Source organism: Culex pipiens, chromosome 3 (assembly GCF_016801865.2).
Source record: "Culex pipiens pallens isolate TS chromosome 3, TS_CPP_V2, whole genome shotgun sequence".
NCBI classification, from domain to species: Eukaryota; Metazoa; Arthropoda; class Insecta; order Diptera; family Culicidae; genus Culex; species Culex pipiens.
The window spans coordinates 91,540,033-91,557,871 of NC_068939.1; the positions used below are offsets into that span (position 1 = coordinate 91,540,033).

Below are 17,839 nucleotides of genomic sequence, written 5' to 3' on the forward strand. Positions count from 1 at the left end.
GATCTTTTTGGCCAGTAAATGGCATAAATTTGCGTGCTTACTTGAGGCGGTGCTGTTGCTGGTAAGTTTATAGCCTAAATAGTATTTTTGGAGCTTTAATTTAGCATCAAACTCTCCATATGACGAAGATAGGTGTTTGATTAGAAAGGGTATATTTCCCCTACATTGAAATCTTTGATTCGATCCTTAAATCTTCTTAAACTGCGCAGTAAAGCCTGATTCGATAAGCAGGAAAAGAGGGAATATCAAATTGAAATCAAACGGCAGTAACGATTTCGATGTTTTTCTACAATGAAACTCATTTTCTTATATTTTGTAATTCAAGTCATGTTAACTCACGAACTACTAACTATCCCAGCTGTAGCCGTAAATTTACGTACTTCCTCACTTCATCCATAAACCAACAGCGATAAGAAACGAAGATACTCATCATTCTGTGTGACCGTGGCGTAGACAAGGATTTTCGAGAAATGCTCAACAATCTTGTGCAATATCAGCCTTTGACTCTTTTTTACGGATGTCATCCCGGAACTTAAAAAACCGCGACCAACTCCCTACAGAATAATGATATTTATTGGTGTAATTATATTGATTCAGCTATACATAAAACCAAAAAGAAACAACTAAAGTTTTCTCCTCTTGTTTGGGGGTGAAATTGCGTGTTTTTTTTTCCTGCAGCAGCTCGTTGTACACTCGCGCACACACTTATTGCCTAATAGTATCATATACACACGGTGTGTGACTTCCACGAATCCCGTGGCCACTAGTCCACCTCCAGCTTCCGGAAGTTCCCGGTCATGGTCTCCAGGCCCGGGGTGGTTCCGCTGTTGTTGTTGTTGCGATCCGTTCCGTTGCGCGAGATGATGCTCCGATCGCTGAGGATCTTCATGTTGTCCAGCGCGAGCAGTGTGTTCCGCTTGGCGGCCAGCTCCTGCTTCCAGCTTTCGATCATGTCCACCATCGGGATTTGGCCACCGAGCTCCTTCGGCAGGCAGGCCGTGTCGACCTTCTTGCACAGATCTTGGACCGTAACGTGAACCTAGAAGCAGAGGTTTGAAGTTAGAGATATTCATGAACGATTTTGTCGGATACTTACCTGGAGACGATCGCGCATCTTTTTGCTCGTGATTGACTTGCTGGCCTCGATCACGTACTTGACCGCGGACGGCACGTTCACCAGGTGGACCTCCTTGTGGCGCATCGGAACCGACTGTTCGCCCCACTTCATCATGCGCAGGAACTCGGTCGGGTTCCAGCAGGACACGTGCGCCGTCGTGATGCCCTTGAAGTCTCCGATGTGCGTGAAGCCGAGGATCTGGTTCTGGGGGTCCTCCTGAAGCGTTTCGTACGTGATAAAGTTGACCCGGGACATGTCCGCGCTGGTGTGTTCCGCCGGGTTGAAGTTCTCTGCAGGAAAGAGATGACAATTAATACCACAAACTAACAATCATCAACGAGATCAAGTCTTACGTGCAAATCCGATGATCACCCGTCTGCCGTGCTTGTCCCTGACCGGCGAGGAAAACATGTACCCGCTGTTGATCAGTTTGTTCAAGTTGGGCGACAAAAAGTCCAGATCGCACATCAGGTGCATGTGGATCTTGCGCAAGTTCAAGTACTTGAGCAGCATTTGCTGGGCCATGAACACGCTGAACTTTTTCGTGCGCAGAAACTTCAGCAGGAAAATGTCGTCCGTCCGCACGTTCTCGATGTCCTTGTTCTGGCGGAGCCACTCGCGCATCTGCTCCAACGACTGCTCGCGGATCGCTTTGTCCTCGCGCAGTTCCTTGCGAGCGACCTTCATCACGGCCTCGGTCACGCCCGTGTCCGAGAGGATAGGGTCGCACTTTTGTTTATCGCTGCTGTCCTTGGTGCCGTTGCTGCTTCCCCAGGGGAAGCTCATTATTACCCGAGTGGTGGTCATGGTGGCTGCCGGTGTGGTGTGGTTGGTCCTGGAAGGTAAAAAGAGAAAACAATATGGATTTTAGTACAGTTTTGAGAGAAATTCACGCGCAAAGGTGAGTGAATATTGTACATGGCATTTGTGGAAATGAGCACCAAAAATTGTTAGCATGATGGATGTCAACTGTTTGGAATCGCATTGTTTCTTCATCCCCTTTAAATTCATAAGTGAATTGCTGTTTGAACTATTTTTTTCTTTCTTTTTTTTTCACTTTTGCTTCCTTTTAAAACTCAGTTTAAAAAGTTAGTTTTCCGACACAATTATCTTTATTCTATATTTTTGCCTTTATCGCCATAATCTATGCTCTTTCTTTAACCCTCTACAACCCAACCCCGCCTCTAGACGGGCTTCGATTTAAAAAATCGTCAAAAATCCATTTTTCAATCAATTTTTGATCTTCAAAAAGCATTGGAAAGAAGAACTTTTAAAATTTTGGAAAATTTTAAGGTTGGAAGTTTGACTTGTTTTATGTGACTTTGCCAATGTTTTTAAAAATGTAATTTTTTTAGGGGTCAACTTTGGCTGTGTTTTTTTACTATCATTTCCTATATTTTAAGTAAAAAGAAGTATGCAGTAATTTTTCTAGTGCCCCAGACTATGCCTCTACGCATTTATTTACAATTTAAATGATAATGGTTTCATTTTATAGCAGAAAATGTGAAAAACATGCAAAAATTTGAAAAAGTTACTGTAATAACATGCAAAAATTAGATAGGCAAAATGTAATGATAGGAGGTGGTAGAGTAGGCCAAATACTACCAAAAACAAACATAAACTAAACAAGATAAATGCAAATTAAAATACTAAAAATGAAACAAGAAAAACATAAAATAAGATAAGTAAAGTTTTTCGTAGAACAAAAGTTGCTCAAAATGACCTCCTAAACACGGGAAAAATAAAAATTTTCGAAAAAAAAATTGGTCAGTAGAGGGTTAATATCATTCCAGATTTCTCTTGCCAGGATCAACCAAACTCCTTCACAGGTGGAAACCAATGGAGTTTGACCGGATATTTAAAAAAAACAATTGTAAACACTAAAATTTATTGTATATTGTATTAAAATGATGTAGGTTTTTGGTGCTACTGCTTTGGTGGCTTTTCCTACCGAATAAAAAATCAATCAATCAATCAGTCCAGACTCGATTATCCGAAGGCCTTGGCAAAATTTCACTTCGGATAATCGAATCACGAAAAAAAAATTTTTTCGTTTGTCTTATTTTTGATTTTTGAACTTTAGTATGACCCTTAAACTACTCTATAGTGATTTAGAAGTTTCAAAAAGTTTGAAAAATTTAATGCTTGAATATTAGCTATTTCGATGTGATTTTACCACAATTTATTTAGAATGAGTGAAAGTACACTTAAATAGTCGGAAATTTACACATTTGAGTTGCAACATTTTAAAAACAAACTTAAATTTTTTCACTTAATTTTTGTAAACACATAAAATTGACCAAGTCGAAAATCCGAATATGCCCTTTTTATGTAAAAATTAAGTATCGAAATGGCTGGTCCTTTGCCTTGTGCGCAGGGATGGAATGATCGCGAAAAATCAATTTCGCTTGCGAACTTTCTTCACCCGCGAAAGAGAGACGATGCAAACCACGCAAAAGAAAATCGCTCCCGAAATTCTCCAAGAATCTGCTGATGATTTTTGGTGAATTTCCTTGTCAGCAGCAATCAAACATATTTATTGCACTTGGGTGTTTAAGACAATCAATAAAAGCATTTTTTTTTCAATTTAAATGATTGCTATTCTATAGTAGAAAAAAAAAACAAAAACTTAAAAGTGACTGTAAAAACTCTAAAAAATAAATAAAAAGTCTCAAGGTAAAATAAGCAAAAACTATCAAAAACAACCATAAACCAAAAAAAATGCAAATATAAATACTGAAATGGAATAAGAAAAATAAACATGAGAAGTAAAGTTTTTCGTAGAACAAACAGTTGCTCAAAATGACCCTCTGAACCAGGGACAAATAAAAAAAATATTCGAAAAAAATTTGAGCATTAGAGGGTTAATGCCCTTGTACTGAAATAGGAAAATCACCCCCTTACACTCAAGTATCAATGGGTTAATGTCGACCGAATTGACTCATATTTGACCCAAATGCATATAATTCCTCCAGAAACAGCTTTCAAAAGAGTTGAACAATGCAATATGATACAAATTGACTATTTGTCATATGAAATGTACCCCAAAGCTCACCCATACAAAAAAAAAATAAAAAAAAATGTAGGAAGTTGCTCAGAATTGAGGTAAGATTTTTTTTGCCGAAACAAAAAAAAATAGGTTTATCAAGAAACTTTGAATTAATCTGAAATTAACATTTTAAACGAAATAACCTACACAGAAAAAAAAGTTAAATTTTGAAAGGTTGAAAGTTGGTTGGTTAAATATTACCTCTTTTTTGAGTAACTTTACTTAAAAAAATGTAAAAATGTGAACCTGATGAATGGCACAAAATCTGTCACCATTTCCTGATGAATATTACCTTAATTTTTCAGAATTATATTTTTAAAGTTTTCCAAGTGATCGCCTACAAGAAAATTTATAAAAATAATCTGTTTACCTTCGAGTTTAAGACGTGTCTTGTGGAAACAGTGCCTTTGAGGCATGAACAAAATCCAAAATAATTTACTCCTAACGGTAAATGAGATAAATGGAATCTGGTAACGTATAACGTTATTCAACAACAATTCTTAGCAAAACCACTGAACAATCTCCCCAGGAAGATGATACCTATATCTATTCTAAAGGAAATACTTGTTCTGACAGCTTGAGGTTATGCATATAATCACGGAAGGAATCGATCGATTCCTCCAACAAACGGTAGAAACCGGTTCTCCTGCAAGGAATCCCGCGAGAAAATTTATTCATTTCTTCTCGGTTGGCTTCATTTGTGAAATCTTGGCGCGCGTTTCTGTAATTTATTGGCTCTCCCCTGCCAACTGTAATTATCATACAGCATCCGTCAACTTGAAAGTGAAGTGAAGTGCACCTTTTGCACTCAAGTTGATCTTAAACCTGGCGCGGCTGGTGTGTCGATTTGTTTGTTGACGCGTTAGATCAACACAATCCGACAGTTTTCCTGCCGGTCAATGGGCATCTTGTTGACGTTTGCTGGGCGTTGTTTTAATTAGCTATAATTGTTGGCTTGCATTCTTTTGCGGGCCGCGGTTAAAGTTCAACAACTGCGCCACGTTCCGTGGGATTCACGATTATCGTGGCCACGTGGCGCGCGTTTTGATCTTTGTCAAGGTCAATGTGAACTTCCTGGAAAGATCCAACAAAATATTCATCTCAATTCAAGAGCAGCAGTGCGTCGTTAACGGTGAGAATCTTAAGGTTGGACCCATCGCATGGTTAGAAGTATAATCAAATAAAAAACAAATATTTCTTTTGCTGGGTGATATAGGCCATTAACTTGCAAGCACTGAACATTCCAGAAAGAGAGCACTTCGAAGAAAATTTGTTGCATTCTTTGGCGTTTGTTACGTTTGTTGGTAGCAGGCTTGAGATCTACGCTCGGTGTTCCGTGAAGTGGAACCTAAAATTAAATGCCAGTGTTCTCTCTGTGTTACTCTAAGCTGCAAGTGTGTAAAGTAACATTGAGCAAAGCGAATGTATGACAAAAGGTCGAAAGACATAAGGTCGAATGGACAAAAGGTCGAATGCCAAAAGGTCGAATGGACAAATGGTCGAATGGACAAATAGTCGAATGGACAAAAGGTCGAAAGTGAACAAAAGGTCGAATGGACAAAACGTCGAAAGGACAAAAGGTCGAATTAAAAAAAAAACATTTTACCAAACAAAACTTTTGATTTGAGCCTAAATACACAAATAATGATAAGGTGATTTAAAAAATTTCTTCAATTTCACTTCTATATTTTTAAAAATGTTGAGGTCTTCTGAATAAAAACTTGCCTCCGGATTGTTGGAGGCTTATTGAAAAGGGGGGGGGGATTCTTTAAAAATATAAATAAATACGACTGTTTTTTTATTCATACAGCTATGTTTTTGAAGTCAGATTTTTCTTAGGATCTATTGTGACCATGAAAGATAGATTGTTAAAGGATAGAAAACTTGCAACAATATTTAAAAAAAAGCAAGACTTTTTCATTTTTAGAAACTATTTAAATTTTAATTTGAAAAAAAGTCTCTAAAATATTCCAACGATTTTTATAAATAAAATAAAAACTTTCAAAATATCTTTTAAAGAAGTAGAATTTTAAAAAAAGAACCGAATATATTTGAAAGAATGGAAAAATTCACAAAATCATTACAACAGTCAAAAATAGGTTTTCAAAAATAAAATAAAAGCTTAAGAAATATTTTAGAAGTCGAGCTTTTTTTTGAAGAACTGCTCATATTTAAAAGAATGGAAAAACTCACAAAAACATTACGGCAGTCAAGAGTAAGTTGTTTTTAAAAATAAAAAAAAACTTCCAAAATAGAAAGAATGAAAAAACTCACAAAAATGTTACGACATACAAGAAAATTTTGTTTTTAAAAATAAAATAAAAGCTTTAAAAAATATTTTGGAACTCAACCTTTTTTTGGAAGAACAGTTCATGTTTGAAAGAATGGAAACTTACAAAAATATTTTGACAATCAAGAATTGATTCCAACGAGGTTCACCGAGTTGAATAAATACGAAGAGCGCTGAAAAAATCAAGTTTTGCAACGAGTTCCATACAACATTTTTTGCAATTCCGAAAAACACCCATTGAGTGAAATTTTAAGTCAAATTTTCATGTATATTGTCAATAAATCATTTAAATCAAAAAAATGTTGAAAAGTGTTACTTTTCAAAACAAGTGCAACTTTTCAGCACCCATTTCAGTGCTGAAAAGTAGAACTTTTCAGCATTTATTTTGAAAAGTGTTGCTATTCGATTCCGTTATTTTTGGTACAGAAAAGTAGGCTATTTCGTCGTTCAAGAATGACAGGAAAAGTAAGTAGTTTCACTACGGAATTGCAAAAAACTCAATTAAATATTACACTCAACCCCCGGTGGTTGGTCACTTTTTCGTTTGACACTTTTTACAACAAACAAGAACAGGTTGTTTAAAAATTAAATAAAAACTTAAAAAAATATTTCAGGAGTCTAACTTTTTTTGGAAGAACTGCTCATGTTTGAAAGAATGGAAAAACTCACAAAAATATGTTGACAGTCAAGAATTGGTTGTTTTTGAAAATAAAAATAAACTTCCAACAAATTTCAGAAGTTGAACTTTTTTTTCCAAGGAACTGCTCATGTTTGAAAGAATGGAAAAACTCACAGAAATATTTTGACAATCAAGAAAATGTTGTTTTTAAAATTAAAAATAAACTTCCAAAATATTTTATAAGTCGATTTTTTGTTTTAAGGAACTGCTCATGTTTGAAAGAATGGAAAATCTTACAAAAATATTACGACAATCAAGAATAGGTTATTTTTAAAAATAAACTTCCAACATTTTTCAGAAGCCGAACTTTTTTTTCAAAGATCTGCTCATGTTTGGAAGAATGGAAATCTTCTCAAAAACTGGTTTGGAAATGATTCTGCTTATTTTTAAAAAAAAAGATCATTGCTAAAAGGATGGATAAACCAAGGATTAACTCACAGAAAAAAAAATCAGACTTGTTTGCAAGAATTTTTTTTCAAGATTTTGTTTAAGTTTATAATTACAATTATTTGTTTAATTTTTTCACATTCTTTCACATGCTTTCGACGTTTTGTCCATTCGACCTTTTGTCCACTTTCGACCTTTTGTCCATTCGACCTTATGTCTTTCGACCTTTTGGCATTCGACCTTTTGTCCATTCGACCTTATGTCTTTCGACCTTTTGTCGCACATCCGAGCAAAGCATTTAAATAATGACGATTTTCCAGAAAGTTCTACTAATTAATCTCACCTTCAACTCACCAAAACCCCAAATTGCAACCAGCCATGTACTAACGGTTTTATAGCCCGACCTTGACCGGCTGGAAGTGGCGCGATGGCCAACGCAACGGTTTGCTCATACCTCATTAGGAGGGAAATAAAGTGCAATTATGCTCGTGCCAAGTGGGTGGGAAAGACATAAAGTGACGCCCCAAAATGAAGTGATGATGAACTTTCAAGATCAATTGTCCGTCATAACTTTTTTGTTGACTGCTGTCGCGAAAGGTATCACGGTTATGACTGCTTTTCTCAATATTAAACTGGTGGTGAAGTAAAATGTTGTAGGTCGTTCGATAGAATCTGCATTAGGCATTCCACTTTAACGACCCGCGGGTCTTTTGTGGTCTCTGTTGCAAGTTTCTGCTCATTTCTAGGCGTCCGAAGGTTATGTGTGGTGAGTCACCCAAAACCTCTTTTACGCAAATGGACCGACGTTTTAATTCCCCATCCGATAGAAGGGCCAGGAGCCGAAAGTCGCTAACCACCGCGCCACGAGGCCCTCGACATGTATGTACATTAGGGTGTCCCGTGATATTTAACCCCTTCCCGCCCAGAGCAAAATCGAGTTTTTTACGCTTTTCACCATTACTCATTACTGGATTGACCAAATTGGATGAAATTTCAATAGCTATAAAAGAACCTGTTGCTGATAAAGTAAAGTAAGTAAAGTATAAAAGAACATTCTATATAAACTAACGCAGAATGAACCAGGTTGACAAAATGCATGGTTGCAGAGAAATTCAATTTTGAAGACAAAAATTAGTGGTGCTCTAGACTAACCATGGGCGTTAGAGAGTTAAAGCCTCTGAGCCAAATATGAGCAAAATATGTCAACATTTACCCATTGATTCTCGAATTAATTTCAGAAGGCCCAAATAATTCAGCGAGAGATTGACAAGTATGGACAATATTGAAATAAAAAATTCAACCTAAACATTGGCTTAAACTTGGTGCCTTTTATAAATCATTCTCAAAAGTACTTTTTGATTCCAAATTCAGTTTACATCCTAAAATGATTTTCGGAAGTTTTTTCGAGTAAATTTTGATACTTTCCAAAAATCAATTTTTTTTTTAACTAAACATCCGTCGTACCCTATAGCTCAAAAAATGGCACTTTTTGTTTATCAAAACATCAAACATATTTTTTTTTGTAAAAATCGCGTTTTTGTGATAAAAAAGTAATAATAACTACAACTTTTCCGAAGACACCAACTCAATCAGAAAATCCCTCTTAGATACAGATTGTTGAATATTTTCATAGCACTTTTGTACAGCCCCCAAATCAATGATGAAAAATGGCATATTTGGGCCTAAGGAATTGAGCATGAGCATGAGCATGAGAGATCACCCATGGTTGCCCCTCCGTTGCTGAACAGAACCGTAATATCCTTTCAGCACTACTGATTATAGGCTTCGACGATCTAGTGGTGTTTCCCTTATCAACAGAATGTATGAATGCGCTGAAAAGATAAAACACCATGATTGCTAAAGCTAGATCAGTTGCGAATAGGTAACAGTCATTGGCCACCAACGGCGCCCGCCATGTCAGTTTGTAGACCTCGATTTTAAGGGACGGGAATGTTAGTTAGCGCAGGTTGCTACTAGGGCAGCTGATTTACTCTGTGCTTACACCCCACGAGTGCCAGGAACCTGAAAACTTGTTAGTAGGATAGGGTGTTTGGTCAGGATTCATCATAGAAGATGATGATGCGACCCAAAATCATAGTGTTTGTTGAAAGGTGTTATATATTATTCTCAAGGCAAACAATCGGATGCTGCGGATGAGACATTTCCCGTTTATCGGTTGTTAAATTTTAAATGAAATGGTTTAGTCTTAGACAGCCGGCTGTGTCAAGATAGAACCAAAATAATTTGTAATTAAAACTGAAGGGTTAAACAGAGTAATTTTTAACTTGAGATGATTTCACGAGTTTTAAATGATTGATGTTTAGTGAGGAACTTTGCGAACGACGAGTTACGATGTTTATCGAGATGAAATGGTATGATAGGGTTTTGTTGTTGTTGTACGCCGCGACGTACACGAAAAATCTTGCGACCCGACGGAAAGGGATCGCAAATCCCCCGTAAAAAAAAATCCGACTTTTCGCATAACTAAGTCGGGTCTAGTCGGGTGGTTTCGGCCGATTCGTTGGCCAACGAATCGGCCGACCGGGCAACAGACTTCTGTGTAATCTTTACATAAGCGTTTGGTGGAAAATCGGTTGTCGAAATCGGCCGACGAAATCGGTTACAAAAACAACCGATTTTTTACCGATTTAGTCTGTGAATAAAATAAAATCTGACTCAACCCAATTTAATCGGTCTATTCGTAGGCCGATTAAAAATCTTACTCCTGACGAATCCCGACTAAATCGGCTAACTGGTTGGTTGTTTTTGATTACCCGATTTCGAAGGGTGTTTCGTTAGGTCGAGAACTGTCAAATTTTTTACGGGGTCGGACTGGCTAGCTGTCATCGGAACAATCAGAGCCAGCCGCACCTTAACACACACACGCACGCGGAAAAAAACGAAAAACACACTGCGATGGACGCGAAAAATCTTGCGACCCGACGGAAAGGCATCGCAAATCGGACTCTGCCCAATCCTGTTTTTTTTTTTACTTTGTAAACAAACACAACCATCCGCTCACACTGATGGAACATAATTGAATGATTTCCCCCCGTCCAGCGCGTCCCTTCACTCAATATTTGCACAATCCTGATTTTTTTTTCACTTTGTAAACAAACACAACCATCCGCTCACACATATTTGGGCCTAAGGAATCGATGATTTTCGGTTCAAAGACCAGACATCACTCACGCAACCATTCGTGAGCGAACACGACTCGCTAGCTGCCAGAGTCTTGGCCAATCGCTTCACACAGCATAACAAAGAAAACAAAATAAAAATTTGTGAATCTCTTTGCCTACTCCGTCCGTCAACCCGAGTCACACACGAGAGGAGAGAATCTAACAAAATATTAGGGCGGCGCACTTTTGGCCAGACGCCATAAATTTGTATTTGGTATGGTGGAAATTGCTGTCAAATGTTTCTTTGATATTGTGTTATCAACAAAATTGCAAAAAAAAAAAAATATTTACATTGATTTTAAGCAGTTGAATAAATGATTAGAACAAAGCCGATCGCAGACTATTTTGAGTCAGCTTTTAGCGACATAGCGCAATCAGCCTCTCTGAATCGTTCGCTGTACTACTCGATTCGTGGATCCACGCGTGGAGATGGAGAGCAAAAGAGAGACTATTCAATAGCGATTGGTGTGGAAGTAACAAACGATAGGAAATGGTCAGAGCAGTTTTGCGTCGAGTTCGATTTGTGCTCGAGAGTGAATGAGTCTTTTTGGAGCAATCAGAACCCTTGATTTCATCGAAATAAAAAAAAAAAAAAATACAAAAAATACAGATTTTTTTAGCGAAATTTTAGAGAACTGCTTATTCCAACCACACCCTTTTGGCCCTTCATACGGCAGTAATTTGAAGATGCTCTCTTTAAGTCTGAGCCACTGTAATTCTAGGCAACCGCTACATAGGTCATCCTTGTGGCCCTGTTGGTTATCCCATCAAATCAAATCAAATCAAATCAAATTTTAGAGAACTGCTTAAACGTCAAATTTGATTAAGACCTTGTCTAAACTCTTCCCACAATGCAAAGATATTTAAAAAAGAAGTTTGTTCTATAATGCATAATTTAACTCAATCATGTTTTATTGATGAAATTTGGGGTCCTTTTGAGAGTTATCAAAAATAAATGTGCCAATTTACCAATGACATAGAACCCGTTTGAACCGAACATGTCCGTCCCTTCCTAGCAGAAACCCTACAACCCACGGTCTCTGCTGAAGACGACGACCTTGCCACCACTTTTGGACCATCAAAATCCACTGCGTCAGCATACGAACTCGTACTAACCTAGTGCCAATTAATGCGTTGTGGTTTAATCTGTCTGCTGTTTTATGTATTAAGCCCACGAAAAGCCCACCACGCCGGAGTTCAACGTGCCTTTTGGATGACTGTGTGACTGTCGGGTTTCTTTGCCGTGTGGAATGTCAAGCAATGATGTAATCTTCGACGGCAGTGGGCCAAACCTTCCACAACTCTAGGTGTGTATCCCTATGCGGCGACCTGTGTGACACCACAATCTGCAGAAGGTCGTTTTTGTTTTTGTCGCTAGTCATCTATCTAAAGAGGCAAAACTGCGCAAAAAAATAATCGCGACACGCATCGGGTAACAATTTTTGCAAGAGATCATGATGATGACTGTGTACACGCAAGGTGACGTGCGACTTTAAACGGTTAAATTTGCCGTGAAGACTGCGGCGACAATAGGTGATAACGACCTTTTATGTCGGATTTTTTAGGGGATGGACATATGGCTGAAATGAAAATGTTGCATCCAAATCAATGGTTGATGGGGGGTTTTAACAATGAAAATGAACAATGACATTTCGACAGCATTGACCACACGAGAAATCCCTATGATGACTGTTACAAACTTCGATTTTAAAATAAAATTATTTCAATTTCTTTGTCATATTGGTCATGTGTACCATTATCACTCGCACCTTATTTTTCTCGTGTTTGATTCGTCTACATATCCTTCCGATTTCTTACTTGTATGCTGAATCTATGAACATGCAACAACACTACATACAAGCTAAGATTGTGAAACGCACTGTTCCCATTTTGGTTGACCTAGGTAATAACAATACAAAACATATGATAGCATAATTACATATCCGCCATTCTGCATCACAAATTTGAACCTTAACCACTGAATTAATCAACATCTAATCACAATTGCCTAGCCGCACAAGTTGCTGACCTTACCCAAGTATGACTAATCGCATAATGGATCATATCTAAACTGTATCAACGCGGATCAAGTCAAGTGAAAAAAAAAAACACATCGATTCCTCTTAATAACAGCGTTAGCGTGGTTCGAATTGATTGAATGCATGGTTTTTCTTACGCTGCATGTAGTAGCCGTCATAGTTGATCTTGTAACGACGCGGTTTGTGGTGCATTCGCCTAACCTAACCTAAACTAGTTTTGGGCCCGTGATCAATGGGAGTTGCGTAACGGTCCTTGTTTAGCTATGATGCTGGTACGGAATTTATGATCAGATTCACTTTTCATTCCGATGGCTCTGTAGGTCTCTGAGTGGACATTACCGGTTTCTGGCGGAGCTCCTTCTCTGGGCCGCCACGCAAAGGTTAGTGTCGTTCTTGAGCGAAGGGCGCGCACACCACCACAAGAACTCGCGCGTTAGATTGGATGTTTGTGCCATGAACTAGAGAAAAATCTCACGCTTTTCTTATTTACATTTGGGTAATTCTCCGCCAACTCACACAGCAGCTGCCCCGACCCCTCTTCGATTTGCGTGGAACTTTGTCCTAAGGGATAACTTTTGTCCCTGATCACGAATCCGAGGTCCGTTTTTTGATATCTCTTGACGGAGGGGCAGTACGACTCCTTCCATTTTTGAACATGCGAAAAAAGATGTGTTTTTCAATAATTTGCAGCCTGAAACGGTGATGAGATAGAAATTTGGTGTCAAAGGGACTTTTATGTAAAATTAGAAGCCTGATTTGATGGCGTACTCAAATTTTCGAAAAAACGTATTTTTCATCGAAAAAAACACTAAAAAAGTTTTAAAAACTCTGCCATTTTTCATACTCGACTGTAAAAATTTTTGGAACATGTCATTTTAAGGGAAATTTTATGTACTTTTCGAATATACATTGACGTAGAAGGGTTATTTTTTCATTTAGAACAAAATTTTTCATTTTAAAATTTCGTGTTTTTGCAGGGTATTTTTGTAGAGTGTAACAATTTTCTACAAAGTTGTAGAGCAGACAATTACAAAAAATTTGATATATACACATAAGGCATTTGCTTATAAACATCACGAGTTATCGCGAAAAAAAGTTTTGAAAAAGTTGGTCGTCGTTGATCATGGCAGTTCATGGTCACCTGCGAAAGACACGGACGACAAAACAAAGAGAAACGCAAAAAGTAACTTTTTCAAAACTTTTTTTCGTAAAATCGCGATAACTCGTGATGTTTATAAGCAAACCCCTTATGTTTATATATCAATTAATTATTTGTAATCGTCTGCTCTACAACTTTGTAGAAAATTGGTACACTCTAAAAAATAACCCTGCAAAGTTAGAAAAAAACACGTAATTTTAAAATGAACAATTTTGTTCTAAATAAAAAAATGACCCTTCTGGGTCAATGTAGATTCGAAAAGTACATTAAATTTCCCATAAAGTGACATGTTCCAAAAAAAATTTCAGTCAAGTAACGGGACATGGCAGAGTTTTTTTAAACTTTTTTTGTGTTTTTTTCTAAATTTTTTTTTAAACTTTTTTAGTGTTTTTTTCGATGAAAAATACGTTTTTTCGGGATTCTGAGTACGCCATCAAATCGGGCGTCTAATTTTACATAAAAGTCCCTTTGGCACCAAATTTCTATCCCATCACCGTTTCAGGTTGCAAATTATTGAAAAACACCTCTTTTTCGCATGTTCAAAAATGGAAGGGGTCGTACCGCCCCTCCGTCACGAGATATCAAAAACCGGACCTCGGATTCGTGATCAGGGACAAAAGTTACCCCTTAGGACAAAGTTTCACGCAAATCGAAGAGGGGTCGGGGCAACTTTTCCCGATTTCGTGTGAGTTGGTAGAAAATTACCCATTTTTTATTTGAGTTTGAATCAATTTTTGGATTATTTACGTAGAGTTAACATTTAACACTTTGTTGCCTGATTTAAGGAGTTACATACATGTATATTGGCAAAAAAGTCAGAGGTTAGTATGAGCACACACTTCAACATCTTTTAATTATATACATTTTCATCTACTAACAAAACAAATTTGAAAATATTTGGTTGCACCATTGCCGAGATACAGTTAAACCTCGCATATGCAACTTATATGGGGGTTTCTTATGCGAAGCACGCATATGCGAGGTACAGGGCTTATGGGATTTTGGCTATATGGGAGACATGGGCTTTATTTTTATAAAAAATCATCTTAACTATACAAATTTATAGTGTTTTGGAATCGTTATGAAGTCAGCTATACAGCAACTCCAAATGTAAAAGGTTTACGATATTCTAGGTCATCCGAAACTTCCTCAAGTTAAGGCCTATGTGTTCATCGCCGTACTAGTATGAGGTAAGCGATTTCCGACTTCGGGTAGCTTCAGGGTGTCTCGGGGGTTATGGATTTGATATGCTGAGAGGTTCTAGGTTACTCTATTGTTACTGTTGAGATGTTTCAAGTTGTCCACGAACTTCCGGAAGTTACGGTCAATGGGTCTACCGCCGTAACAAGGCCGAGGTCGGTGGTTTTTGACCTCAGATCATATCCGGATAGCCTCAGGGAGGTTCAGGGACTAGTCTACCGATGTGTGATGACGATCTGGGTCTCCTGTAGAGTCCCGGGAGTTACGACCGATGGGTCTACCGCCGTAACAAGATAGAGGTCAGTGGTTTTTGACCTCAGATCATATCCAGATAGCCTCAGGGAGGTTCAGGGACTAGTCTACCGATATTTGGTAATGTTCTGGGTCTTCTGTAGAGTCCCGGGAGTTACGACCGAATGGTCTACCGCCATAACAAGATAGAGGTCAGAAGTTTTTGACCTCAGATCATATCCGGATAGTCTCAGGGAGGTTCAGGGACTGGTCTACCGATATGTGGTGATGTTCTAGGTCTTCTGTAGAGTCCCGGGAGTTACGGCCGATGGGTCTACCGCCGTAACAATATAGAGGTCGGAGGGTTTGACCTCAGATCATATCCAGATAGCCTCAGGGAGGTTCAGGGACTAGTCTACCGATATGTGGTGATGTTCTAGGTCTTCTGTAGAGTCCCGGGAGTTACGGCCGATGGGTCTACCGCCGTAACAAGATAGAGGTCAATGGTTTTTGACCTCAGATCATTTCCAGATAGCCTCAGGGAGGTTCAGGGACTAGTCTACCGATATGTGGTGATGTTCTAGGTCTTCTGTAGAGTCCCCGGAGTTACGGCCGATGGGTCTACCGCCGTAACAAGATAGAGGTCGGAGGTTTTTGACCTCAGATCATATCCAGATAGCCTCAGGGAGGTTCAGGGACTAGTCTACCGATATGTGGTGATGTTCTGGGTCTTCGTTAAGATCCCGGGAGTTATGTCCGATAGGTCGCCGTAACAAGATAGAGGTCGGTGGTTTTTGACCTCATATCATATCCGGATAGCCTCAGGGAGGTTCAGGGACTAGTCTACCGATGTGGTGATGTTCTGCGTATTCTGTAGAGTCCCGGGAGTTACGGCCGATGGATCTACCGCCGTAAAAAAAAAGATGTAGGGTGGAGAATCTAAGTCATCTGTAGAGTTCTGGAAGTTATGGCCGGAAGATCTACCGTCGTTAAAAGGCAGAGGTCGGTAATTTTTGGCTTCACAACATATCCGGATAGCCTCAGGGTAGTTCAGGGACTAGTCTTCCAGAATGTGGTGATGATCGGGGTCTTCTAAAGAATTCCAGGAGTTATGGTCCATTAGTTTGCCAACGTAACAAGACAAAGGTTGTTAGTTTTATAACAGGCACATCCGGATACCTCCAGGGAATTTTGTAGACTCTCTGGAGTTACGGCCTTAGTGTCCGTAACTCCCGGAACTCAACAGATGACCTAGAACATCTTCAGATATACGTTTACTAGTCTCCGAATTTCTTTGAAGCTATCCGAATAGAATCTGAGGTCAAAAACCTCCGAACTCTATATTGTTACGGTGGTAGACCCATCGGCCGTAACTCCGGGGACTCTACAGAAGACCTATAACATCACCACATATCGGTAAACTAGTCCCTGAACCTCCCTGAGGCTATCTGGATATGATCTGAGGTCAAAAACCACTGACCTCTATCTTGTTACGGCGGTAGACCCATCGGTCGTAACTTCCGGGACTCTACAAAAGACCCAGAACACCACCACATATCAGTAGGCTAGTCCCAGAACCTCCCTGAGGCTATCTGGATATGATCTGAGGTCAAAAACCTCCGACCTCAATCTTGTTACGGTGGTAGACCCATCGGCCGTAACTCCGGGGACTCTACAGAAGACCTATAACATCACCACATATCGGTAGACTAGTCCCTGAACCTCCCTGAGGCTATCTGGATATGATCTGAGGTCAAAAACCACTGACCTCTATCTTGTTACGGCGGTAGACCCATCGGCCGTAACTCCCGGGACTCTACAGAAGACCTAGAACATCACCACATATCGGTAGACTAGTCCCTGAACCTCCCTGAGGCTATCTGGATATGATCTGAGGTCAAAAACCTCCGACCTCTATCTTGTTACGGTGGTAGACCCATCGGCCGTAACTCCCGGGACTCTACAGAAGACCTAGAACATCACCACATATCGGTAGACTAGTCCCTGAACCTCCCTGAGGCTATCTGGATATGATCTGAGGTCAAAAACCACTGACCTCTATCTTGTTACGGCGGTAGACCCATCGGCCGTAACTCCCAGGACTCTACAGGAGACCCAGAACATCACCACACATCGGTAGACTAGTCCCTGAACCTCCCTGAGGCAATCCGGATATGATCTGAGGTCAAAAACCACAGTCACAATCGTCTACCTCATACTTGTACGGCGGTGAACACATAGGCCTTAACTTGAGGAAGTTTCGGATGACCTAGAACATCGTAAACCTTGTAAATTTGTTGTAGCTGTATAGCTGACTTCATAACGATTCCAAAACACTATAAATTTGCATAGTTAGGGACCATCCATAAACCACGTGGACACTTTTTTGGGAATCTGTTACCCCCCCCCCCCCCCCCCCTCGTGGACAATTGTCCATACAAAAAAAATCTTTTTTGTATGGATCGTGGACAATCGCCATACCCCCCCCCCCCCCTGAAGTGTCCAC

The 17,839-nt window shown here is 39.2% G+C and overlaps 1 protein-coding gene across 1 annotated transcript in view; it reads right to left on the reverse strand.

Annotated features, from left to right (window-relative positions):
• Window positions 1-551: 551 nt before the first annotated feature.
• Window positions 552-17,839, reverse strand: part of LOC120427789 (clavesin-2) — a 104,171-nt gene continuing 86,883 nt past the window's right edge. Inside the window, exons 2-4 of the mRNA XM_052709455.1 lie at window positions 1,471-1,952; window positions 1,097-1,407; window positions 552-1,039 (exon numbers count right to left, since the gene is read on the reverse strand). Coding sequence (XP_052565415.1) covers window positions 764-1,039; window positions 1,097-1,407; window positions 1,471-1,924 — 1,041 coding nt within the window. The 5' untranslated portion in view covers window positions 1,925-1,952 and the 3' untranslated portion in view covers window positions 552-763. The remainder of the gene's footprint in view (window positions 1,040-1,096; window positions 1,408-1,470; window positions 1,953-17,839) is intronic.